Raw genomic sequence first — 26,984 nt, 5'->3', positions numbered from 1 at the left:
GCAGAAAAAAATTCTTAAATGTGTGCACCTATAAGGTACTATTGCTATGCTTTCAAAATAAATTTTTCATTTTTCCCTGAATCTTTGGTGATTAGGTCCCACAATGTACTAATCTTGTGCCTGATTGATACCAAAATATTGTAGAATCATATCTAATAGTATTTGTGGGGGAGGGGAGCAAAGGGAGCACTAAAAACATTATACTAGGCTCATCTTCTCTGTTTAAAAATTCAACCATCTAATGATAGAAGAAAAGATGTGTTAAGGGTGATTCTTGTATGATCCACAAATAGCTTGTATTTTTTCTTTTCTTACCTGGAGAAATGAATCGGTTTTGTTGCCAGTATAACACTTTTATATGGGAAAATGTTAACTTATGTTGAAGTATTTGAAATATGTGATTTAGAGGAACTTGGAAAGTAGGTGAGTTACAAATTATGGTGTTGTTGCCTTTTATAGGTGCCCTCCTCGGACTTTCTTACCAGCACTCTGCAAAATTTTTCTTGATGAAAGTGCTCCAGATAACGTGTTAGAAGTAACAGCTCGTGCCATAACTTATTACTTGGATGTATCAGCAGAATGTACCCGTAGGATTGTAGGAGTAGATGGAGCCATAAAAGCACTTTGTAATCGTCTAGTAGTTGTTGAACTTAACAACAGAACCAGCAGAGACTTAGCTGAACAATGTGTAAAGGTAAGTGTTCTTTGCTGCTAAATTCTTGCTTCTATAAGAAGTAGAAAAATGTAATGCATTTTAAAAATCTGTGTATAATACAGATTGATAGCAAGTGGTTATCATCATTATATTTGTGTGAGAAAGTGGTATACTCCTGTATGTAACTGGAAGTGTGGACCTTCTTTGTTTGAGATTTAGCACAGCAGTAAATTGATGACCCCTTGTTTTAAAAAAAAAAAAAAAAAAATGGAAAGAAAAGAGCCTTGAAAGTTTACTTAAATTTTACAGAATTATATGCCATTTCTAAATATGAGAAAAGGGAATTTTGAAACTTAGTTGTATATATGTAACAGAATATGAGTGAACTATTTTTTGCTTATCCAATTATGCTGAACATGACCTGTTTTAAAACTGGTTTTGTGAAATGGTCATATCAATTGACTAGCCAAAACCAACTATTCTTGGAATTCCCTTATACCACATTATGTAATTGTATCTGATTTGTAGTCCTTATGCACCCCACAGATGCACATTCTTGTCTTGGACTTTCATGCCCACAAATATGCTTAATCCTGCACATGTTATACTCACTTTATTCTAGTCCACCATTTGCTAACTTTTGGATTCCCCCCAGATCTCATTTATTTCCCATCCCCTTTCTCTCCATTCATGCTTGATATAGTAAATGGTTCCTTATCCCACCAGATCCATTAACTCTTGGTTTCTCATTACTACTGAAGTTAATCAGGCAGTTTTTTGGAGTAGCTGCCCTTCAGAAAAAGAGAAGACCTTATCTAATATGAGGCAGTTGGTTTCTTTTGGTTATTGCCCTTGCAGTGGCTCTTGTCCAGTCCTCAGTTGGGGATTCTATTGTCCTAGCTCTTTCTTCAGAAAGGACACCTGGAACTACTGTTTTAAACTAGAGGTGTACTGATGCATTGTTTTGATATTGGATCAGCACCAATATAAAGAAAATTGGCTATATCAGAAATCAGCCCGATGCAGCTGATTAAAGTGGCCAATAAATGCCCGTGTGCGCACGCAGCTGCAGTGCAGCACACAGGCAGTGAGGAGTACAGCCTGGCAGCTTGAAGAGCTGTGTGCAGTTGGTAAGTCTGTTGTGGTGAAAGGGGCATTTGGGGTGGGGTGCAGATCAATGCCCCCTGTGGTGAGGAGGAGGTGCTGCCCAGCTGGGTGGGGCAGAGCATGGGATGGAGCCACAGCTCATCCAGGGAGCACAGGGGTGGGGCATGTGCCCCCAGGTCAGCGTGGGGTAGGTGAGCGGGGGCTGAGCTTGGGGTGGGCAGCAGCAGCACTTGGAGAGGGTCTATGGGGGTTGGAGCTGCAGCCACCCCAAATTTTTCCATAGCCCCCCCTTCCCAGCACTACCACTACCACCTGACCAGAGTGCAGTCCTGGCTCAACACTCCGCCTCCACTCCTGCACTGAGAAGAGCTAGGACTGTGCCAGAGAGGTGGCAGTGATACTGGGAGCTGGGGGCTGTGGCAGAATTTGAAGTGGCTTCAGGCCCTGCCCCCCCAGCTGTTTCCAGCACTGCTGCCATCTGCACCGAGTCCAACTGAGAAGAGCCCGGCACAGCCCTGGCTTCAGCCTGCTTCCACCCTGCACAGACCTGGGGGCACACACCCGTGCCCCCTGGATGAGCAGCAGCTCCGTTCCACGCCTCGCCCTGACTGGGCAGAGTTTGCCCCTGCTCCACTCCCTTCTTCACCGCAGGAGTCATTGATCTGCCCCCCTCCCTCCCCTTCCACAACAGACTTACCAGCTGCACACAGCTGTATCGGAAATTAGATCAGTATCAGCCGATATGCCTCCTTAAAAATCAGCTATTGGTATCGGCCGCCAAAATCTGTATCGGTGCACCCCTACTGTAAACGTTTGAGGTGAGTGCAGAGCTAGATTTCGTTTGTGGTAGTCCCACAGTGATCTGTGAGGAGGAAGAATGGGGAAATCATTTGTAACATCCTTCATTGCAGTTTCATTTTATTATAGGTATTAGAATTAATATGTACCCGTGAGTCTGGAGCTGTGTTTGAGGCTGGGGGTTTGAACTGTGTGCTGACATTCATTCGTGACAGCGGACATCTGGTTCATAAGGATACTTTACATTCTGCTATGGCTGTAGTATCCAGACTCTGTGGCAAAATGGAACCTCAGGATTCTTCATTAGAAATTTGTGTGGAATCCTTATCTAGTTTATTAAAACATGAAGACCATCAGGTAAGTAATTATGTCCTTTATATATTGTGCAGTGTCTGACACTTGTATATTTCATTTGTAATGTCTACATTCAGCTAATAAAATAACATGGGTACATTGTAGTGTTGTCCTTCAGCTCTCAGAATAGGTTAGTGAATGCGTGACAACCTTGGTTGTTGTTAGAATGAAGTTAATATGAACTAATAGCTTAACCTTAATGAATGATCTGTTCTACAGTCTCCATAATGAAGAAATAGTTATAGTATCTGAATTTTATTCCAGTAGGTTTCTTTTTTCCAAATGCGAGAGAAGAGAATACAAAATATGGCTGTTCAGTTACAGCTGGCTCTAGGCTTTTTGGAAAACTTGCAAAACTTTAGAACTTCACTTGTAGAAATGTTCTGCAGTACTTTAAGATTTCAGACCATCTCTGTTCTGAAATGGACATCGTTGCAGTGAGATTGAGTTGGTTTTGGAAACAACCCTTTTTTATTTATCACTGTCAACTTCACTGTCACCAAGAAAAATGCAAGGAGCAAAAGAATAATCTGTAAGAAATATTATGAGTGAACTAAAGAGTTTGTTTCTCCCCCCCCCCTCCCCCCAACTTAAATATATAATGCATTCATGGAAGGAAGGGTAAGCACGTACTGAATTTAGATTGATTGCAGTTTAGTTAACAACTAGTGTCTCATGATGGGTAGCTCATGTAAGATCCTTGTAGGAGATTATAACCGGCCATCATTTTCTTTCTTCTAACAGAAAATGTAAGTATCATATAATCTACACCAGATGCTCCATAGTGGTCAGTTGGTCAATTCGTAGATGTATTTATTTTTAAAGTAGTCAGACTTCTAAAGGGTTTGAGCCCTGTCTTGTCCAGGTATCCATCAACCTCCAACAACTGACTTTTCAAGCAAGGGGGGAATTGTTCATTTAGATCAGAGGAGGACAAAATACAGCCCATGGGCCAGATCTGGCCCACCAATTAGGTGAGCTGCTACATGTGCCCCCTGCTGTACCCCTCCCTCCCTTACTCCATGCATGTCTAGCCCCTGGGACCTAGTGTGCAGGCAGTCCCACCTGCCAACATTCTCCCCCTATATATGTGAGTATGACTTATTTGGAGCTATTATGCAGTTGTCTCCATATACTACTCAAAAACCCATAAATCAAGATGAAACTTATTTTTTGAAATAAAATATGTTGTAGTAGAAGTTTTATTTTTATTATGTGGTTTGTTTTTTTTTAGCCATAGTTTTTGTAATTTGTTAAAATGATAAATTCTGAAATATCTTGTATGCGTGGCCCTCAACAGCTCACTAGAACTCAGTAAGTGGCTTGCCAGCTGAAATAATTGCCCACCCCTGGCTTAGACCATGAGTCGGGAGGATTATCTGGCCCATTCTAGAGGTGCACCAATATGTTGGTCCCATATCACATCTGCACGGATATGAGGAAAATTGAGAGTATTGGCAATTTGGCTTTTTTGTCTGATGTGGCCATTAAAGGCAGCATGAATCCGTGCAGCTGCAGCACAGCATGCAAGTGGCCAAGAGTATAGCCTGGCAATGTGGAGAGCAGTCGGGTCCAGCTGGTAACTCTGTTGTGGGGAGAGGGGGGAAGGGAACGGGCTTGAGGGTGGGGGCAGATCAAGGCCCCCTGCAGTGAGGGAGGCAGTGGGGCTGGGGCAGGCACTACACAGCCAGGGCGGGGTGGGGCACAGGGCAGAGCCACGGCTTGTCTGGGGGTAGGGTGGCTTCCGCTACTGCATGCGCCCTGGGAGAGCATGGGAGGGCAGTGGTGGTGTTGGGAGGGGGGCTATGGGAGAGGCTGCAGCCACCCCAAAATTCCCTGTAGGCCCTGCTCCTGGTGCCACCGTCTCTGAGCACAGCCTGGCCCAGCCCTCCACCGGGAAGAGCCTGGCACCACCCCAGACCCCAGCCTGCAATAGCAGCCTGCCCTCATCCTGCATGCAGATCCAGGGCACATATCTCCCCCATGCACTCCCGGAATGCGTGTATCAGTGGGAGCCATACCCCCCCCACACACTGGACAAGCTATGGTTTTGTCTCCTGCCCTGCCCTGCCCTTCCCTGCCCTGCTCCCGCCCCGGCTGGGCAGCGCCTGCCTCTCCCTGCCCCAGCCCCACTCCCTCCCTCACTGCTAGGGCCTTGATCTGTGCCCCCCAGTACCCCTTTCCCCACAACAGACTTACCAGCCAGATGCTGCTCTCCTCGTTGTGGGGCTGCATATTGGACCGGTATTGGCTGATATGGCATGTTAAAAATAGGCCATTGATATCAGCCAAGAAAATCTCTATTAGTGCACCCGTAGCCCATTCCACATCCTTTTGCAAAAACTACCTGCTAGAGGTGTCATATTTTAAAAGTATATCTGTACAGTGTGATATAATGTTATGTTGCGACACCAGGTTAGCTTGAGAGTGTCAGAGATAGCAGGTATGCTCTGTTGTGTCTAGTACTAGAGTTGGGTATTTGTACGTAATATTGTATTGTGCCTTTTTTATACCCTAAGTTTTATATGAAGAATAGTTGAATTTCCACCCAGCATCCACAAGTTTTAAAGAAGTGCTTCTTTGCAAGAAACTTTAGCATTCATAACAAGTATCTGCGCATCTCTTGGACTTCCCCAGCAGAATTCTGTGTACATGTTTTATGTTTATGGATTCAGTTCTCGTTCTGTTCACTTTGCTATCTGTGATTTGTCCTCTCCTATACCTACTAAAAGAAGATCAGATGAGATTTAACTGGCCTCAGATGAACTTATTCTAAAATATTTGAATGAACTCATAATTGCTAGCGGTGTCCTGATAATGTGGTGTAGACATTTCTTTTTCAGCTAGAGGTCACAGAGAAAATAAGATAAACCTACTCTCATACTTACATTTTTCAAAGTGATACATATTATGCTCCAGAAGAATTCTACTCTCTCGGATTTTTTTTTTTTAAATGTTTGAGCTCTTGTGACTGTTCATGGTAGCACCTAGGGTAGTCTGGTTTATACTGAAAAGGAAGGATGCAGAAGTGTGATTACAGGGTTGAAGAAGTGCCACCCATGTAGATTAGATGTAGACCTGGAAACATTAACATGCCTGTGACCAGAATTTTGTTTATGATATTGAATGTGCTGAGGAGATAGCAGGAATTCTGAATAAATAGGTACTGCAGAGAGAGAGAGTTGTCCCTTTAGCCACTGACGTTATGAACTTGAAGGGAACCTATGTCCCTCTGAAGGAACAGACCCTGAAAGTGCAGCAGAAGCTATTCCTATGTTGTTACCTTTTATATACTAGTCGACAGGGTAAACTGACTGCTGAGGCCTTTTTAGAATATCTCTGACCCTGACTAGTTTCAGGAGAAAAGGTAAACAGGAAATGTTTTGGTAGTAATTCTTACCCCTCCCACCCATTTAATGGCTGTGCTCAGAGATGTGCAAGACAACTGGAGGTTAAAAAAAACAACACAAACAGCAAAAGAATATACTAATGAAACAATCTTTGGCCTACTTTCATAGAAGCCAGAACGTGTCTATGTATTGCATTTGACCATGAGAGTCCTTGACCGCATTTTTTTTCTAACCTACTTCCACTGCTGTGACGAAAGTCAGCTCAAATTAGTGATCTGCTGGGGAAGTGCCAGAGCTGCATATAATTGCAAAATTGTTGATGGGACAAACTGTTGTGACTGACAGGGAAAGGCAGCTGAAGTGTTTAATAGGTTGAGAGAAAAAGGTACAACTGAAAATCTTTCAGATCCTGGTTTGATATTTGTTACTCACACACACGGCATATTGAGAGACATAGACATCAGGTCTACCTGCTCAGTCGATTGTGAGTTTCGTGGAGCAGCTGATTTGCAAGAGAGTAGGAAGATATTCCTTACTTTGTACACCATATTGAAGGGAAGATGCCAGTTCTTTAGTGATGTCACATAATCTAGGTGTGGGTAAAAGATGGTTTGGATGGTTGTCCTGGACAGTAGGTCAGTGGGCCTGTCTGCCTGGTTGAGGAGGTGACTGCCAGTGGGAACATGCTACCAAGTGCTGCTATCATTATAAGCTCCTGTTTCCTCAATACTATGGAGAAGTGCTCTTTAGTAGAAAGGTAGAATTAACATTTTTGTGGTTGTGAATAGAATGTTAGTGGCTTTCTGTTAGGACTAACTTTCAACAAGTTTTATTAAATATCAGCACTTCAGCAATGCTTTAATTATTAGAACAACTTCATAACTTTGTCTTTTTCAAGATGGTTCAAAGCTGAGTAGCAGTTTGTTCTTCAGTGCTGTTTTCTGGAGAGAGTTTCTTATTCAGAAATATAAGTAAAGTCAGTTCTCTTGTGGAAAGCTGGCAGCACCATACATTACTAAACATACAGAAACAATGACTATCTAAAACCTTGATGTAAATTTTAGGACAGCTAAATCATTTAAATTAAATGTGAATTTTTCCTAAAAGGTGTTTTGGCAAACTGTATTTTTGGCTGCCATACTTCATCTCTCTCCCCTAAGTGACAAAATTAAAGCATCTTAATACCTTTCACTTCTTCTGTAGGTTTCTGATGGAGCCCTGAGATGTTTTGCTTCCTTAGCTGACAGATTCACACGTCGTGGAGTTGATCCAGCTCCATTAGCTAAACATGGACTAACTGAGGAGTTGTTATCTCGTATGGCAGCAGCTGGTGGTACAGCATCAGGGCCCTCTTCAGCATGCAAACCAGGTCGGAGCAGTACTGGTGCACCATCCACAGCTGCAGACTCTAAATTAAGCAATCAGGTGTCGACTATTGTAAGCCTGTTGTCAACCCTTTGCAGAGGCTCTCCAGTAGTAACACATGTAAGAATCTTTTATGTACTACAGGGTTTTTTGTAATGTTTCCTTGTTTTGCTTTAAAAGATTTTTACCACTTAAAAGAATATTATGTATGATAAAAATCCTTGTATATGTAAAATATTCTTTGGGGGAAAAAACCAAGGACACAGTACGTATAGCAACAGAACTCAGTTCCCAGTTTTTTCTGAAGTCCTTTATACTTTTCATTGTTTAGACTTTTACTTATTTCCAGGATCTCCTAAGATCTGAACTTCCAGACTCTATAGAAAGTGCATTGCAGGGTGATGAAAGATGTGTTCTGGATACTATGCGTTTAGTCGATCTTCTCTTGGTGCTACTGTTTGAAGGGCGAAAAGCCTTGCCAAAGTCAAGTGCTGGATCTACAGGCAGAATCCCAGGATTACGTAGGCTGGATAGTTCTGGGGAACGTTCACATCGGCAGCTGATAGACTGCATCCGCAGTAAAGATACTGATGCGCTAATAGATGCTATTGACACAGGAGGTAGGTAAAATATTTTGGAAAAGAAAATGAATGAAATGTGCAATTTTGAGGGTTCTTTTATAGTCAATTAATGTTGATGTAAATACTAAGCTGATATCTTGAAACTTTCCAACACTATATGCTAATTTATGTAGCTAAATACAGGCCAGTTCTGGATAACAACAAGGTTAACTTTATTTTTTATCCTTGGTTCACATGTCAAACTTTCTGAATATTTTGAAGTTTTAAGTTTGTTTAGAGATCCAGAGATGGACCTCTGCCACTCTTGTTTACAGTAAATTAATGATTAGTGTATTGTACTAAGGGCTTGAAATAATTACCATACTGTGTGTCTAATTTTCAGCTTTTGAAGTAAATTTTATGGATGATGTTGGACAAACTCTGTTAAACTGGGCCTCAGCATTTGGAACTCAGGAAATGGTAGGTTAAGTTTATTAACTCTAAATTAGCTGTTTATAATAATAACTACATAAATTAGCTCTATAAATTAGCTGTTTAATTCTTTCTTAAAGAAACTATATAAGTAAGGTAACTAGATTCCTTTTTATTTAACAGGTGGAATTTCTCTGTGAAAGGGGTGCTGATGTTAATCGAGGGCAGAGATCATCATCATTACATTATGCAGCATGTTTTGGAAGGCCTCAAGTAGCAAAGGTGCAAATCCTAACTTTTATAGTATGTTAGGCAAAAAAATCTGCACAAATGTTTCCATAGTTATCTGGAACCATTTCTGAAGAGAAGTTCTGTGATGAGAAACATTTAGTGGAAGTATGCTTTCAGGGGGTTGAATTCATTTTCTTCTCTTTTCATCAGAACTTCTGGCTCTTGGTTATGCAGCGTCAATAGACAAATACTTTCATAAGCAACCATACAGATAACATATACTCACAATGCTACATGCAGGTCTGAAGAAGCAGAGGAATGTACAGATTGACAATAGGATTAATAATTTGGGGGAGGAATCTTACAAAATTTCTCTTTAAAAATGTTTTTTTTCTAGACTCTCTTGCGACATGGTGCAAACCCTGATCTGAGAGATGAAGATGGGAAAACTCCTTTAGACAAAGCTCGTGAAAGAGGGCACAGTGAAGTAGTTGCAATTCTTCAGTCTCCAGGTTAGTATGAATTATTCTATAACTTCCCTCTTCTAGTGGGGGTATTATTACATTTTAATTTTCTGTTTTCTCAAAATGAAGCATAACGAAGTAAAATGGTAGCATATTTTGAAATGGAACAAACCTTGAGTATTATACTCTTTCTAGAAATTTTCAACTACTGTTTTGAAGTTGGCAGTTCTTTCAGTATTTGGCCCATAATTTGCTTCATATAGTATTGACCAAATAACCTTTGCATTTGAAAAAGGTGTGCTTCATGTTTAGTCTCTCAGTTGTGATTTGGAAATGGCTGTTTTTTAATTTTACTTGGTAGGAAAATAAATGATCAGTAAATGATTTTCCAGGTGATTGGATGTGTCCAGTTAACAAAGGAGATGAAAAGAAAAAGAAAGATGCAAACAAAGATGAAGAAGAATGTAACGAGCCCAAAGGAGACCCCGAAATGGCCCCCATATACTTGAAAAGACTATTGCCTGTGTTTGCCCAAACATTTCAACAAACTATGCTGCCTTCAATAAGGTAATCTTTTATTCGTACCAGTCTTCATGAGTGTTGCACATCCATTCATCATGCTGACATTTTGTAATTTGAACTAGCTGAAAATGTCATAATTATATTTGATAAAGTATACTAAACCTTCTGAAAACTGGACAACTGCAGGTGATGATTGCTCTCTGTCTATCTCTTGTCGGGGGTGGGTTTTTTTTGTTGTTTTCTTAAGTGAGACTTTTAAAAAAAAAAAAAGTAAGTGCAGCTCTCATCACCCTGGTACTTATCCTAATGGTAAACATGCATTGCATAACATCTGTGATCGACTTGGAATGTAACACAAAGTGATAGAGCAGGAACTAGAGTAATTAATGGTGTGATTTTATATTTAGGATTTTTTTTCTGTATAAGGGAGGTAAGAATGAGATGTTTTGAAAAAGGTGCGTTTAAGCAGGGACTCAGAGGAGAAATTAGGGTGAGACCTAACAGGCAGAGAGTGCTGTGATGTTAAAGGGCAATATGAAAGGAGTCAAAAAGAATATTATGCATATAGAATGCCTAGCCACAATAGTTATCCTGTCCCTGAATGCCACTGTAATGAGAATGGGGAGAAGGAGCTATAGTGATATCATGTGACTTGGAGGAAGGCAAATGGGTGGGGAAGAACCAGCTTGGAGAGTTTTGAAGACCAGTATAAAAAAGCCTAATGTTGATTGTAGAAACTGAGGGTATAAGTAGATATTGCCAAATGAAGCAGATGGGATGTGTCCTGGCACAGCTGATCTACTTTATTGTGGGAAACACGTGTCACGTTTTGTCCTGTCAGTTGGATCATGTAGGACAGCGGGCACTGTGTTCTCTCCTTAGAGGTCACCTTGGAGATTCCTGGGGGTGCTTCTGTAAGCAGGCAAGTTGGATAGGCAATTCTGGAACTTGAAGGTCCAATCCTACCCAAGACTGAGTTGCTCAAGCCTGGGAGCACCTGCCTGAGGTAGCCAGAGAATGCAGGCAGCTCTGGTGTTTTAGAAGCTGTAGTGAATAAGTAACTGAACATGAGCTTGAAATGCAGTACTGTGGCAAAAATGGTTAAATCCAATCCTTTGATACATAACAGAGAAGTAGTGAGTTGAACTAGTATTTATTAAAAGAATGTTGAAAAATGCTAAAGAAGTAGTGGCTAAAGATTATGCTATTGAATACCTTTTCCCTAGAGAAGGTAGAAAAGGATTTCAGAACTGTTGTTTTGTTTCTACTCGCCTCTAGGTTAATCGATTTTTAAGACTGAGTTCCTTTCTTCCAGTCCCAGCTATTGCACAAAACTTCTAGAGATCATATTTTTGTGAAAGTACATATCGTATTTGCCTGAATACAACACGGTCCTAAATTTAAGACCATCCCCTCAATAATTAGATTCTGTATATGGAAAATGTGTATTTGTAATTTTCCACACATGGAGTTTAGTTACTGGAGGGTCATCTTAAAATTGTCCCCATCACCGCTGCAGTGGAGAAGGCAGTGGTGGGATTCAGGCAGTGGAGGAGGCAGTAAAGGAGCTGGCATGTTAGGGCGGGGGCAGTGGTGAGAGGGGCAGACAGCTTACCCTCTGCTGCCTGTTCACCTCTCCCACTCTACCTTCTCCACCTTGTCCCTGTTCCCCTCCCCACCCCACCCCACCCCAACACGTACCCTGGAATCCTTTCCCCTTTTTCTCCCCCTTCCCCTCTCCCCACAGCCTCTGCTCTCCCAGACCTGGCAATACTGATGCAAGGCTGGACTGGAGTCATAGCAGCAGTGCAGAGCCAGATCTGCTGTTACGGGGCTGTGTTCTGTGCCTTGGACTCCAGTGAGGGTGGAGCCTGTTGGTGAAGGAGGAACAGTTAGGAGACCTGAGGATGCAGGGGGTGCAGAGATGGAAGGCGGGGAGGGTATGCAGCAGGGGTTCCTCCGGTTCTGGCCTGAAGTTGATGCTGGAGCTGCAGCAGCTGTCTGTCCCCCTCATACTGGATTCCAAGATGAGGGACTTTTCCCCATTGTAAATGGGAAGAAAAAACTTCATCTTGGACTCGAGTAAATATGGTAAATGGACTACAAAAACAGTTTTAGTGTGTAGTTTGTATATCACTTTAATTTATTAAAGTTGACATGCGTTGGTAAGGTCACTTTTTTTTTTTTTTTTTTTTTTAAGGAAAGCAAGTCTTGCCCTAATTAGGAAAATGATTCATTTTTGTTCTGAAGCATTGTTAAAAGAGGTTTGTGATTCTGATGCTGGCCACAATCTGCCCACAGTACTTGTTGAAATCACTGCTACTGTGCTTGATCAAGAGGTAAGGATGGTTCTTTAATACTTACACTACTATATTTGTGAAATAAAAAACTTTCCATCTCATATTGGTAGTGTTGGAGTGATGTAGGCATGATGGTTCCAGGAAATGAAAGAGAGGCAAGGATTTATTTTAGTGGACCAACTGCATGTTTGGAATAAATTTAGGCTTCTTATGTGCATTCTTCTTCAGGTATATAATATGATGTTTTCAAAAGCTTGTTTAAATCTATCTGAACTATACAGGTGGTCCAGTTAAAAAATACCACCCACAAAATCCTTGCCTCTTATATCCTTGTAACTTTTATATGTACTGTTTTTGTCTTATGTTGAATCAGTCTTCAGAACAAAGTTTTAAGTAGCTTGTTACTTGAGCATTAGGTTTTAACCTAATCAGCCTACATGGGATAGGTGTATATCCCAATGTCTGGGTGCACAAAAAAAGTTACTGTGAGAAGTTAGGCTGTGAATTTAGTGTTGGAAACTGTACCTTAAGGCACTGTAAACTGGTGCACTGACTTTCTTCATTGAAACTTGTTTGTAGCTGTGCCCTTTGATAAATGAAAAAGTTATGTAGTATAGCTTTAGTAGATTGACAGTGCTTAACAGTTGAAGTGATTGCACTAAGTACATCTTTTCTTTTCAATTTCTTGCAGGATGATGATGATGGCCACTTATTAGCCTTGCAGATCATCAGGGATTTGGTAGATAAAGGTGGTGACCTCTTTCTGGACCAACTTGCTAGACTTGGTGTAATTAGTAAGGTGTCAACTTTAGCAGGACCATCTTCTGATGATGAGAACGAAGAAGAATCTAAACCTGAAAAGGTAGGAATTGTCTGACATCTTTTTTTTTTAGGAAGCCATCTTTTTATGTATTTTTTGCAGGTTATGAGAACATTTGTGTGGGGATGGGGTACCACCATGTTTATATGAATCCAAGACTAGGATTTTTTTTCCCCCATTTAACATTGGGATGGGGGGAGCTCCTCATCGTGAATTTGAGTATAGGGTAGGCAGCTGCTGTGACTCTAAGCTGCAGTATGGACTGAGGGTTGCAGTCAGAGCTGCTGCATCTGCCCAGCCTTGTGCTTCCACTCCCACTAACGTTCCTCCCCCCCCCCCCGTTTGTTTGTTATAAATTTATACCAAATTTATAAATTGTCCTTGTATAGTATCTAATGGGGGGGGCGCTATTTTAAACTATGTGTAGTCTTGTATTTGGATCAGTGAAAAACAAGGCAAAACTTAGTATTCAATATATATATTTTGTTAATTGGCTCAGCATCTTGTTTGGTAACATAACATGCTACAAAACAAGAAATGAAACCCTTATCAGTTTTCTCATCTGTAAAATGGGGACACTTGGTTTCATTAATTCACTATGAACATTCATCACTTTTTACATTTGCTTTAAAAAGAAAGCACTGCAAATGAAGATGGTGAATAGATCTGTTTACAGTTGAAGAGATTTTGAAAGTAATCTTATCAAATAGCTAACAGATTGCTAAATGTTGTTATGATGGATGGACTGCTTAAAAATAAGTACACTGCTACATCACAACAAGACCTAAAATATATGTATTGAAGGCATCTTGTCAGTTTCCAAATTTCACATTCCTAATCCCTCACTACTTCCAGCTAATTTCCACTATGGTTTTTATTTTGATTATTAGATCAGCTTTGGTGATTTCCCACCAGGTGATTCTAAGTAGAGAAAAGCCACAACATTAAGTTGCAACATTACCTGAACTTGATATTTTTATAGTAAAATAAGAACTTTTAAAGTATACAAGTCATGAGATTTGTGGACAGCAGTTTTTTGTTACATTATGATGTAACTGTGCTAATCAGTTGCTATTAAACTTTCTTCCCAACTATACGGCTGGTCTAATAAGAGATGCCATAAAATATCCTTTGCCCTTTTCAGTGTCTTTGGCAATATGACAGAGAGCTACCCCAATTAGTAGGCTTTAAATGACATTTATAATTTCATCTGAGTGCTGTTCATTCTTCAGATTCTCACAATAAACAATCTTTTAAAAGACCCTTTTTACAGAATTATTTCTTGTCCAGAGGTTACATTTTTTGAATGCTTAATTTCTATGTTTAACTTTTTAAATAGCTGTTTACTTACATAATTTCATTCCAGGAGGATGAACCCCAAGAGGATGCTAAAGAACTACAGCAGGGTAAACCGTATCACTGGAGAGACTGGTCAATCATAAGGGGAAGGGACTGTTTATATATCTGGAGTGATGCAGCAGCCCTGGAACTATCTAATGGTAGCAATGGATGGTTCAGATTTATCTTGGATGGAAAATTGGCCACAATGTACTCCAGTGGAAGTCCGGAAGGAGGATCAGATAGTTCAGGTATGATTTATTTTTTGACTTAATGATGGACCAAATCTTGAAACTGTTAAATTTATTTATCATTTGATTTGAGCTATTCTGTTTTGCAGGAATTTGCTTACTAAATAGTAAAGGATGTAATCATATGGAAGGTGGTCAGTTACTTGTAATGCTTTTCATCAGATAGCATGTGACCGTAACTTGACTTCCTTGGTGAATTGTGTTACGCTTTTTGCTGCCAAGATGTTTACTTATTAACTTTGTTTTGTTTTGATTCTTTTCCATGCATACTTACATGCCAAACGTTAAAAGCACTCAGTAGTGGCCATCCCAGGAAAAGCAAATTGAAAAGGCACTTTGTTATTTGCTTTTAGCTAGCTGAATGAAATTGCATGTGTTTGAAGACAAAGTAGTGAAAAGTTTCTCATCGGGGTGGGAAACATTAGTCTCCTAATCCTTTATAGGAGAAAGCATTAGGCAACAGGCTATGCAATGTAAATACTTTTTGACACATTTTCTGTGCCCTGTGCAGAATGTTCAGACTTTTTTCATGAAGAATACTGCTTTACTGCCTTTGCCAAGACAGCAGAAAAAACCTTCCTGAGCATTTAATCTTTTCACCAGTGCAACTGTTCATGCATTTGTGAATCATCAGATGTATAATGCATTGTGGTTTTATTACATTTCACAAGTCATTGAGAGAGAGTGTGTGTGTGTTATGGTTCAGGATTGAAATAAGGTGCAAAGGTTTTATTCACTTAGTACGTTCAAAGAACAGATATCTTTGTTCTTTCTGTTGAAAGCTAATGAACTTGGTTCTTCCACCCTGAAAAAAGTAAAATCTAACATCATTTCCGCAAAGAGTTTAGAAATCCAAAGTGAGGACTATACCTTAAAAATAAAGGAATGAGAAAAGAGTTAAAATCAACAAATGCCATCCTATCCAAAAGTTGATTCATACTGCACCTTTCTTGAGATCAGATGTTTTCATAAAGAATACATAAATTACACAAGTGTTGTTTTTTGTTTGGTTTTGTTTTTTGTTTTTTTATAATAGTCTCATGCTTTGGTTAGGTAACTTCCCATGCTTTCTAATTTCTCAGATTTAATGAAAGAAGCCATATTGTATGTGTAAATTAAAGTTTTTAGATGGACTGTCTTCACCCTTCTCCATAGCTAACTTAATATAGTCAATTTTGAGTTAAGGCAACCTTAAATATGCCCCCTTGCATGTAAACAGAACATCGGTTTATAAAATATTATCTAATTTGAAAAATTGGGAGAAGTTTCATTAACTTCTGTAATTATAACCTTGTAGGTAAAATGAAGAAAATTCCAAAAATTCTAGTCAGTAAAGGAAATAGTCAAGATTGTATACCTCAACATTGCATATTTAAAAACTTTTATTTAAAGGAATAATGTACAGCATGTGGAAATTACTATTATGAATGTGTGTGAATACTAAAGTAATGAAAAACTTGTTGCAAGAGTGTAGTGAAAGATGACGGTCCTTTTTTAAAGTTTAATCTGGGAGCATTTCATTAGGCCTTATTAAGTTTGCATTTTGTCTAGAAGTTTACCTGAAAAATACAAGCCCATCTAAATCTCAGGCTTTACAATAATTAAAACTTTAAAATTAAATATACTTAAATATGATGCTTATCATGGATTTATGATAGCATTTTACAGAAAATGAGTTTGATAACTAGGCAAGCTAGGTTGAAGTCACCCCAAGTTATCTTGAAAAACAGCATATTTACTCTCAGAATACAAGATGAGGTCTTCCCCTCTCCTCCCCAGTCAACATGAGTGGAAAAAGCCCTTCATCTTACATTTGCATACAAAGAAATCACATTAAATACATTGCCCATCTTTGAACCACTGCTTAAAGTAGCATGTGCTCAGTAATGGAAACCAACTAAGGAGTTGCTTTAAATGCAACCAGCATTGAGCATGACTATAAAACACATGGCCCATAAGAGGCAAGCATGCTGATGGGAAGCTACTATGAAGATAGATTAGTGCAAACCGTCTGAATTAAATGCACGGTAGGGCCCACTGAGCACAGTCCCCCTTGGCACCAACTCTTTTTCAAGTCATGGTGAGCTACTACGTTGCATACTTTTCAACTTCCTCTTTGCTCCTGCAGCTGAGCTGTCTCTGTTTCCCATTTGCAATAATGCCTGTTTCTTTGCTGCCTTAAATGTCTGCAAACATCATCAAACTGGACCCCAAACAGTTCACTGAGTATCTCTCTGTTGGCCCTTCTCTTAACATGATTATTGTGGCTCTGAAGAGCAGGGAAAAGAGAAGGCAGGCACTAAAGCAGAGAACTCCGTGGACCACTTCAAGCAACCAACTATCCTCTGTGTTTGTGGAAGTGGGTAAGCCTCTATACCCCACCAACCTCCCTCAGAGTTGAGGGACACCAAAAAGTTAAATCCCTCTGGACATTGGCCTACTGCCTGGCCCTGACCAGAGGCGCAAAATACCAAGCAAAACCCCACAAGAATGTAAAGTTTAACAAGTGTATTAAGACAAGAACCAACAAAACCAAACAAGAGTATACAGACACGGTATACAGTACTATAAACAGTTAAACTATAGAACAGCTAAGAACCCAATGCCAGTCTCTCACCTGAGATGGCTGACTCACCCTAGATTGCTCTGCAGCCTCACACCCCTGCTGTTTCCTCACATGCGGGTGAGTACTGTGCACCTCAGAAAAGGGGTAGGTGATACTTTAGCTGACCAACGCAACACAGAGAAGCAGATGAGTGGCCAGCAAGTGCTCAGGTGATCAGGACCCTCCTGTCATAGCTCCCGAACACTGTCCCACACACTGTTCTCACTTGCTCCACAGTCGATTAAACTGGGTTCCACAAACACAAGTACTTGAATACTGAATCAGTTGTATGCGCACACACCAGCCAAAAGAGGTTGAGAGCATGAGACCGAGCAGGCCCTGGCAAGCTCTAACTCTCTCTCACAACAATGACCCCCAAAAGCCTCCCCAGCCCCTACACTGGACAGGCCTTATAACGTCCGAACCATGCCACCTGTCAATCGCATGCAGATTGAATCATTACTCTCTTGTCAATGCCAATCAAAGTCAATTGCAGCTAGGGCCATACAAATCAAACTATCCCAACAACCCATAATAACTCATTAAATAATGGTCCTAACTGCCATAGTTCTCCTGGTTACCAGACAAACAGCTAAGTACTGGTCAAACAACTCACTGCACATGCTCAACTTTCAGAAGTGAGTCATGACATTAAGGTTAGGAGTTCAAATGTTCTTGGATAGTCCAACCTCTAGTCATCCTACGCTTGTGTAACAATGCCAGGACTCCACTATCTACAACCCCACCCTCCATGTGGTGAAGCCCTCTATGCCTCATCTGCATGCCAATTTTTGGAAGATCCCAGGACTCATGACCAGAGTTCCAGTCATTAGTGGGGGCCTGATTAGCACATGGATCCTTTGTGAGGGGTATCTGGAGTACACACACATACTGAGCATGCTGAGCTGTGAGATCACCATGGCTTGAAATGCTGCTGACTCTGCTGAGGCTCAGCTCAGTGAGCCATATGGAAAATCAAGAGCCTTTTGGCTTTGGACTAATATCATGCATACTTTGTACTTCATCTAAGTAGGTGCCAAAGGGCTACTTACGTGTGTTTATTTAGTACTTGTGCTAAAACTTGCAACAATTTCAGAAATGGTTGCATGCATCATTTCTGGGTGAATGAAGTTTGTGGGTAATATATGCAAAATGCTATAGCTATGTTTATTTCGAAGTCAGTTTTTCAAATTTGTTCCTCACTTCTCTGTGGTATGGGACAGCAGGGTCTGACAGTAAAGAGGAGGGATGGGGCTGCAGGAGGAAGAAGTTGCGGGGCAGAGGGCAAAGGGGCTACCTGACCTCCCAGATTTTTTTTTTTTTCCCTTATAGCAGTGGGAGAGGGACAGATTGCATCAGGATCTGGGGGAACGCCTGTTCACCAGAGTGCCCCAAGGGATGATAAGGACCAACAGTCTCAAACACCCCCAAGACCGTTTTAGGCTGGACATAAGGAAAAACTTCTTAATTGTCTGAGCCACCAAGGCCTGGAATAGACTCCCTCCAGAGGTGGTGCAGGCACCTACTCTGGACTGTTTTAAGAAACGTTTTGGACACTTATCTTGCTGGAATCCTTTGACCCTAGTGACTTGCTGCTCCTGGGGTGGAGGACTTGACTCTATCTTCCTAGGTCCCTTCCAGCCCTAAAGTCTATGAAATCTGTGAAATTCAAGGTAAATTTCCAATAAATAGATTCTATACTTGGAAAAATATATCATTTATATTTTTTCCATATATGCAATCTAATTATTTGGGGGGATTATCTTATAATTGGAGTTCTCTCATGTATTCAAGTAAATACAGTAGCTCAGTTCTGTTTGTCTTCTGTTAAATATTTGATTTGTCCCATATAGGTCGTATAAAACTCACTTTGCTCTCCCCTCTGATAAGCGAAGAGCCTGTAGCTAGTAGAATAAGAGCAATGGCATCTCATTGGAATAACTTCATGAATTTGTAGGTCTTGAATCCAAGACAAAGTTTTTTTCCACATGCAACAGGAAAAAATAGAACTACTGTCACCTATATGCTCTTTGACTCCCCATATTCATGCCTCTACAAGCATTGATTTTTGTGGCTGAGTCATCCTGATCTGGTTCTAGAAGGCATCAGTTCAAAGCCTCATTCAGGACTGATTCCAGCAGCTGCCTCTGAAAAATCAAGCTATAAAGGGTTTACTGCTCTTGCAGGCTGTGGGGGTTGGAGGGAGAGCAGAGATCACTAAATATGATGCCACATCATTCCTGTGCATGTTATTATGGTAGAAACTGGTGTAGTAGGGGCAGACACTGGGGAGTCAAATGGGCTGACCCCTGCCACCTCTCCCCATCTCTCACCTTGCTCCCATGTCTATGCCCCCTGTGCCTGCCCCCCCCCACCTGTTTACCTCCCCATCTCTGCTTTACCCTCAGTTGCTGCTCCAGCTCCAAACCCTGCCTGACAAGACAGCAATGGTAGCAGGTCCAGTCCCAGCCCAGAGTAGCTTGGGGCTGGGGCTGACCAGGTGGGGGCTAGAGCCACCATGTACTGTGCCCTGAGCTGTAATGAGGCAGGAGCTGAAGCTGTTGCTGAGGGTAAGCAGGGGAAGGGGGATGTGGCTATGGCTCCAACTCTGACCCCAGCTCTGACTCAGGTTGGAGCTGGAGCCCCAGCAGCTGACTTTCTTCCCACCTTGTACTTGAATCCAGGATGAGTGTCTTTTTTCCCCAAGGGGGGCGTCATTTTAGATTTGAGTAAATGTGGGTATAGGAAAACTTTCATATTGGTGGTAGTAGTAGGACAACATTTACATATTGGCTTTTAACATAACGAAAGTTGAGTAGTTGGATTAGTTTAACCTTGCTTTGTTAGGAAACGTAACATTGAATACAAATATTAAAGTATCTTCAGCATCCTTCAAAAATGGATTGTCTTGTTTGATGTAGTCATGTAGTAATACGTCACTTATAGCACACACCTGCAGTGGGAGAGAGTTCAGGTTATCTTAAGAGCCTTAATGTGAAACTTAGTTGGCGCTGAATAAAGTTTAAAAGTAATTTTGCTCTTGTCAAAATAAATTGCTTTGAAATGGGTGGTGATTTTAAATTCAAGTGCTAAAAATTCTTTCTCTTTTTATTATTAGAAAGTAGAAGTGAGTTCTTAGAGAAGTTGCAAAGAGCTCGAGGCCAAGTCAAACCATCTACGACAAGTCAGCCCATTTTATCAGCACCTGGACCTTCTAAACTTACTGTGGGAAATTGGTCTCTTACCTGTTTAAAGGAAGGAGAAATTGCTATTCACAATTCAGATGGTCAGCAAGCTACGATATTGAAAGAAGATCTACCTGGTTTTGTTTTTGAATCCAATAGAGGAACCAAACATTCGTTTACTGCTGAAACTTCTTTGGGTAAGTATGTAGGTATATATATTAACAGGTAAAGGAAGTACAGTACATTCAGTACATCTTGGGTAACATGTGAAATCGTGACTTTTTAAAATTGTCTTATAGGATCAGAGTTTGTGACTGGCTGGACTGGCAAAAGAGGTAGAAAACTGAAATCCAAGTTAGAGAAAACAAAGCAAAAGGTTTGTATTTATTAGTTTAGAGTTCCCTCTATTTTCACTCAACTTGCATTATGAAAAGATGCTTTCCTATCTATCAGGACTATTTTAATGCCTAGAGCCTTCTTTTATTTGAACTGTGCCGTTAGAAAGCACACCAAAATGTAATTTCTCTTTTTGTTCATACCTATGTAATATGATTTAGAAAGAGAAATTTTAAGGTTTGTTCACTAGTTTCCCATAATGTTCTAGTTTTAAGCTTTTCTGAAGTGCCCAGTTTATTTAATCAACCACAATTTTTTTTTTGTTCTCATTTAAATCGATAGAAGTTATGTAGGGCTGTCAGCTAATCATGTTTCACATACATAATTAACATGTTAATCCACGTTCACATTAATTTTTTTAACAGATTATTCATGCACGTGGTTTTGGAGCCCCCCCTTGCACCTGGATAAGCCACCTATAGCTCTGCTCCATTCCCTCATCATGGGGGCTTCGATCTGTCCCCTGCTGCACCCCTTCCTTCCCCCACTTGCCTGCTGGGCAGTGTCTGTGTGCCCCTTACTCCCAATCCATAGGTCTCCCAGCTCTGCTGCTGTCCCTCATTCCTGACCCACAGTACCCTGCATCCTACCAGGGAATGCAGGAACCCCCCTCCCCGAGCTCCAGATTCCACACACACAGCCCTCCACAGCTTCACAGATTCCCACATACAGCCCCGCACCCACTCCCTGATCCTACGAAGTACTTGCATAATATTGAGTTTTTAATGGTGCAATTAAAATCGCGGTTAATTGTGACCAATTTTTTTTTTAATCGTGATCAAATTTTTTAATTGTTTGAGAGCCTTGAAGTTATATCATTGAATACAAGTTGGAAGGAAGATCAACATATAGCTAACTTTTCCCATCCTCAATTTCCCATCATCTGTCTCAACTTCAGTTCTAGTTAAGTTCAACAAATTGCCAGAAGTTTAAACTTGTTTAATTCGTGTTATGGATATTATAAACAGCTGTAGACAGCAGTATAGATCACTAGATATTTGCATTTCATTCTTCATTCTGCTTCAGAAAATAGACTTTCTTGCTGCTTGTTAAGTTAAAATCCTAGCTATTTTCGCTGTGGCTGTAATGTGGAGAAAAACCAAATGTGGTGGATTCCTAAAACGTCAGTTGTAATACTGACACTAATACTGCTCCCTATCTTCATCTCAGTTGCATGTTAATTTTGACTTGTATATCATGAACTATTGTTTCTTCCTACTCATTGCATCCCATAGTCGTAGACGTCTTGAGCAAAACAAAACCGAAGAAAACCGAGTTGCTAGAATTCTTGGAGAACAGCAATAATTTCACATTTATTGTGGTATTATGATCAAGCATATTCATAGTACAGTTGTCTTAAATCCCTTCTGTTCTCAGTTGTCTCTTAACAAATATATTTAAAATGCTAAATTAAAGTTTTAATACATTACCCCTTCTTTTAACATCAACTTTTTTTTAACAAATATTGTGCCATTTTAATGGCTGTATGTGGAGAAAATTACTGGCACCTTGCAGTACTAAATGACTACATCATGTACTACCATTCTGTATATTCTCTTGCTTATCATTCGTAGGCAACTGATTACTTGCTCCAAAAGTCAGGAATGCTTTTAAAGTTCTTCTATGTCTTCAAATTTTTTCAGTTCAGAGTAAGCAGAAGTGATTTGAGGCATCTATTTGAAGACAACCTTTTATGATATTGAGCTCCACGAAGTTAAAAAAAAATGATATTGTTTATGAACTTTTTATATGGGTGGATATATTTTCTGGTCCTGGAAGTCTTTTCACCATCCTTATCCAGAATAAATGTACCCTGTGCTTTCTGTTGGTTTCCCATATACACCTTCTTCTTTCTGCAAGCATCTCGAGTCACTGGAATTGTATGCAGCATTTAGAAATTAGGCTAGCTGGACCATAGTTGGATCAAATTGGGAATTTTGGCCCTTGTTTTGTAACTACAGGAATAGCTGCAGAGTAGCCTGCCACATTCTGTCTAGTTTGCTGGTACTTTGTGTTTAGGTATGCTTATGGCAAAGTTAAGATATCTTCCCCTTCTTATCTTGTAAATTCGCTTTCTGCACAGGCCACCTGCCAGGTCCAGGACAGTAGTTTGTTATTTCATTGTTTTCTGCTTAAGAACGCGTTGAATCTTGCTAGTCCCTGCTAATGAGACATTTGTAGATTTCAGAAGACTTTCTTCTAAAATCAATCTAAATGACTTGTTGGTATCCTAAAATATAAAAATAATATTTAATTCACAATTATGATTCTTGATTGTCTTTGGTAGGTACGAACTATGGCAAGAGATTTATATGATGATCATTTTAAAGCCGTTGAAAGTATGCCTCGAGGAGTAGTTGTAACATTAAGGAACATAGCAACCCAGTTAGAGTCTTCCTGGGAACTTCATACAAACAGACAGGTAAATATCACCGTTTAAACCTAAGTGCTTAAAAATCAATTAAAATTAGCATAGTAATAAATAGATTTCTAAGCTGGCATGGAAAATGCCCAATTCCGACAAATTTATTAAGTTTGTTTGTAAAATTATTTATTCTGTTGGAACTGGTCTAAGTAAAACTTATTTTAATTAAGCATCTGAACAACTATGTTACTTTTCTTATCTGCTGCTTCTCTCTTCCAGTGCATTGAGGGTGAAAACACATGGAGAGATTTAATGAAAACTGCTTTGGAAAATTTAATTGTGCTGTTGAAGGATGAAAACACTATTTCTCCTTATGAAATGTGTAGCAGTGGCTTGGTGCAGGCACTTCTCACAGTTTTAAATAATGTAAGTTAATGGAGTAGAAATTTTCAGAAGAATACAGATTACTTTTAAAAAGAATCAGATTGAGATAAGGTACAGATTGTCAGCTGGTGTGAATGCGTGTAGCTCAGGGGCTGGCAAAATATGGCCCTCAGGCCGGATCCAGCCCATGGGGGGGCCCCCAAAAATTTAGAAAATTTAATATTAATCTGCCTCTGGCTGCCTGTCAAAGATGACAGGAGTCAGGGGCAGTAGGACCCAGGGAAAGCTGCTGGCAGGACCCAGCAGCTGCAGAAGCAAGGTCTACCTGGACCCCCATCCCCAGCCCAGAAACCCCTGCCTAGCAGAGGGTTCTGGCCTGGGACCATGGGGCTCTTTCTGCCTCCCTCCGCTGGAGGGAAATGCAGATAAAGGGTGAGGGGGGAAGAGGCAGAGGAGTACTGCAGGCAATCACCCCAGTCCTTAGGGTCAGGCCAAGCTGGCTCCTGTGGTCCTGGCACTGTAGACAGGATCCACGTGGTGCCAGAGTGGCCAGCCAGGTGGTGAAGAGGAGTGGCACCCTACACAAATGCATGTAAATCAGGAAAAAAATAATTCTTGGTGGGGATCAAAGGGAAGGACTTCCTGTGGCAAGGGTCAGGAGTTAGGGGGTGGGGCTTCCAGTTTCATGGTGATGACCAGGGGGCAGGGCACCTTTCAAGGGGTGGGACTACCTTTGTGGCCCTCAACTGTTTGCCAAAACTCAGCAAGTGGCCCTCTGCCTACCCTCATGGACTTAACTTGAGTTATATAGGCTTAATTGACTGAAAATCTGGCCCATAAAACATGTACTAACAACAAAAGGCTTTATAGCAAATAAAGTGTTGAGTTCAAATGAACCATTAAACTAGTTGTGTTGTCCAAGGATTGTGTCAATTTTCACCTTTCCTGAATTCCTTGACTTACATCGTTTTAGCTTACAGCAATTCACACTTGCAGTGCTCCGCCATTTACAACCGTGTTATTACTTATGGCACTGGATCCTTGCGCTTACGGCATGACAGCAACTCAGGCAGCTCACAAACGTCATGCCGTAAGTGTGAGGATCCAGTGCTGTAAGTAATAACATGGTTGTAAATGGCGGAGCACCTCAAGTGCAAATCACTGTAAGTGGCCATAAGTCTCCCCAAAGAAAGCCCTTTCCATGACCCTAGTGAAGGTGTTCCTTCACCTTCTGATTTAAATAAAATTAAATAGTTGATTTAAATATGTTGTTCATGGTCATTTCTATAGAAGTTGGGCATCAGGCCCTTGGCTAGAAACATAACTGCCTATTATAACATTGTTATGAAATTGTGACTGCTTTACACTGTTTTACATGTTACAATTTTTTTCCTTTATATTAGACTCTGGATTTAGATTTGAAACAAGATTGCAGTCAACTAGTAGAGAGAATAAATGTGTTCAAAACAGCATTCAGTGAAAATGAAGATGATGAAAGGTAAAATAAAAATTATGGCTTCATTTATACAAATTAAAGTATGTAATTGAAAATTAAATGTGTGTATTAAACTAAAAGTCTTACCTTTTGCCTTTCATTATTTAGTCTGAGTTTTGGTCTTCCAATTATGAAATGTGGAATTGGTGTTTAAAGAATGGCAATCGACTTCAAATTTGTTGGTGATAACTAAGCAAGTTGGCATAATTTCCTGGGGGTTCTTTTAAATTTTAAATAACTCTTGTTTATGCTGGTTTAGTAAAAGTAGAAAGGAATTTTCACATTCATGAAATCACATTTCACAGTTAAATGCGCATCAGTCTAAAGGCTTCTGATCACCCTATAAATATCTGACTCTAGACCCAGTATATATCCTGAAGTAGTGTTTTACTTAAACACCTGTTAAATAAAAAAAAATAAATTAATCAAGTAAACATGCGTGATTATCACTTAAGTTTTTTAAATGTGTATAATTTCTTAGTGGTTTGTTTTCCTGATCCAAATGTCTTGTCATTTTGTATTAGAAGTTCTGATTTTGCTTTTCTTCTAGACTAAAATAAAAACTGTTTTTGTTCCATGAGATATAACTAAATATGTCCCTTAAGTTACTGTGGTCTGGTAATTTTTGTAATGTTTAACTGCTTCCTTTTATAGTCGTCCAGCAGTGGCTTTAATTCGGAAATTGATAGCAGTGTTAGAATCTATTGAACGTTTACCTCTTCACTTGTATGATACACCAGGATCCGCTTATAATTTGCAGGTAACTGTCCTGTGTTATCAGAGTATACTACTGAATTTAAGTATAATTGAAACCATGTTTTCTTAAAGTGGCTATGAAATTGTATAATGAATCTAACTTTGACACATTGAAATGAAATTGTAAAGAATTAGAGAAAAATGATTTGGCCCAACTTGTTGTGGGTTTTTTTTTGTTTGTCTTTTGGTTTTTTTCCTCCTTAGATTTTTCAAGACTTGGCTGTTTCATTTACTTTTGCTGAAAGCGAGCACGCAGATGTATAAAAAGGGGGTCTGCCCACTGTTCCATCTGTCTAGCAGCATTCCTCTTTCCAGATAGCAATTCACACTACTTTTATGCACTATAAACTGCATTTATATTCAGGGAATTGCACACCACCAGTATAAATGCAGCTTTTGAATGCAGACAAGTCTTAATTGGTTTTCCTTGTGGATTTTTTTTCTTTATTGCTACAGCTTGCTAGGGAAATTTCAGTAAAGGACCCCTGGAGGAATTCTGATTTAGCTCTTCTTTGTTAATAAACATTAGTTATTTTTACTGCGGACTCCTGGAACTGCAACTGCAAAACTCTATTTAAATATTGTTTAAACTGGGGCATTACTTTTCCCTGTTATCAGCATAACTGCTGGTCAGCATGATAGTGATTTGAGTGCACCAGTAGCTTATCTGTTTTCAAGTTGTTTATAGGTCTTGTAGTAAGGGAGGGTTTTTAGAAGGGATGGAAGAAGGGTAATGGAGTGACTTTGCAGGTGCTTACAGGGAGCTTCTTCCAAGCATCAGGCAGAATTGCAAAAAGAAAGATTTTATATGAGGTTGTAATAAATGATGACTGGACACTGTCACTGGTTAAGCATTTCAGTATTCATTGGGGATAGGGTATTCGCTGGGGACAGAGAAAGATAGTGGGAATAAATCAGGCATGGCCTTGAAAGTGAAGATGCAGTAGTTGAAGCCACAGAGTAGGGGAGGAATATAGAGAGGTGACCTATTCAGAGCAACAAAAAGCAAAAAGCATGTGTGATCCTTGCAGGAGGCTTTTGAATGGATATGGATGGAGCAATATTATATTGTTTGAAATTAGGGAAAAGGATGTTGTGATAATTGAGATGATGAGAGACCAGAAATTTATTTTTATCTGTGTGCATCTATAGGAAAGGCTGCATCTTAAACATGTTATGAAGAAGGTATTTGTGAGATGGACCTTGAAAGAGCTCTTAATTGATGATGCTCATTTTAGGGACCTGAGTAAC

General features: G+C 40.1%; 1 protein-coding gene across 6 annotated transcripts in view; it reads left to right on the top strand.

Annotated features, from left to right (window-relative positions):
• HECTD1 (HECT domain E3 ubiquitin protein ligase 1) overlaps positions 1–26,984 on the top strand; it is a 91,184-nt gene that overhangs the window by 28,317 nt on the left and 35,883 nt on the right. For all 6 annotated transcript variants that reach the window (XM_090033556.1, XM_090033555.1, XM_090033552.1 and 3 more), the window contains exons 3-19: positions 460–694; positions 2,690–2,917; positions 7,468–7,749; positions 7,979–8,249; positions 8,593–8,669; positions 8,805–8,903; positions 9,250–9,364; positions 9,709–9,883; positions 12,039–12,177; positions 12,830–13,000; positions 14,325–14,547; positions 20,271–20,534; positions 20,637–20,713; positions 23,021–23,155; positions 23,378–23,524; positions 24,886–24,980; positions 25,632–25,737. In XM_090033556.1, coding sequence (XP_089889682.1) covers positions 460–694; positions 2,690–2,917; positions 7,468–7,749; positions 7,979–8,249; positions 8,593–8,669; positions 8,805–8,903; positions 9,250–9,364; positions 9,709–9,883; positions 12,039–12,177; positions 12,830–13,000; positions 14,325–14,547; positions 20,271–20,534; positions 20,637–20,713; positions 23,021–23,155; positions 23,378–23,524; positions 24,886–24,980; positions 25,632–25,737 — 2,839 coding nt within the window. The remainder of the gene's footprint in view (positions 1–459; positions 695–2,689; positions 2,918–7,467; positions 7,750–7,978; positions 8,250–8,592; positions 8,670–8,804; positions 8,904–9,249; positions 9,365–9,708; positions 9,884–12,038; positions 12,178–12,829; positions 13,001–14,324; positions 14,548–20,270; positions 20,535–20,636; positions 20,714–23,020; positions 23,156–23,377; positions 23,525–24,885; positions 24,981–25,631; positions 25,738–26,984) is intronic.

Source organism: Crocodylus siamensis, chromosome 2, assembly GCF_052110815.1.
Source record: "Crocodylus siamensis isolate JL-2025a chromosome 2, ASM5211081v1, whole genome shotgun sequence".
In the NCBI taxonomy this organism is placed as follows: Eukaryota; Metazoa; Chordata; order Crocodylia; family Crocodylidae; genus Crocodylus; species Crocodylus siamensis.
The sequence above is the reverse complement of the archived record's forward strand: the minus strand, read 5'-3'. Positions and strand labels throughout refer to the sequence as shown.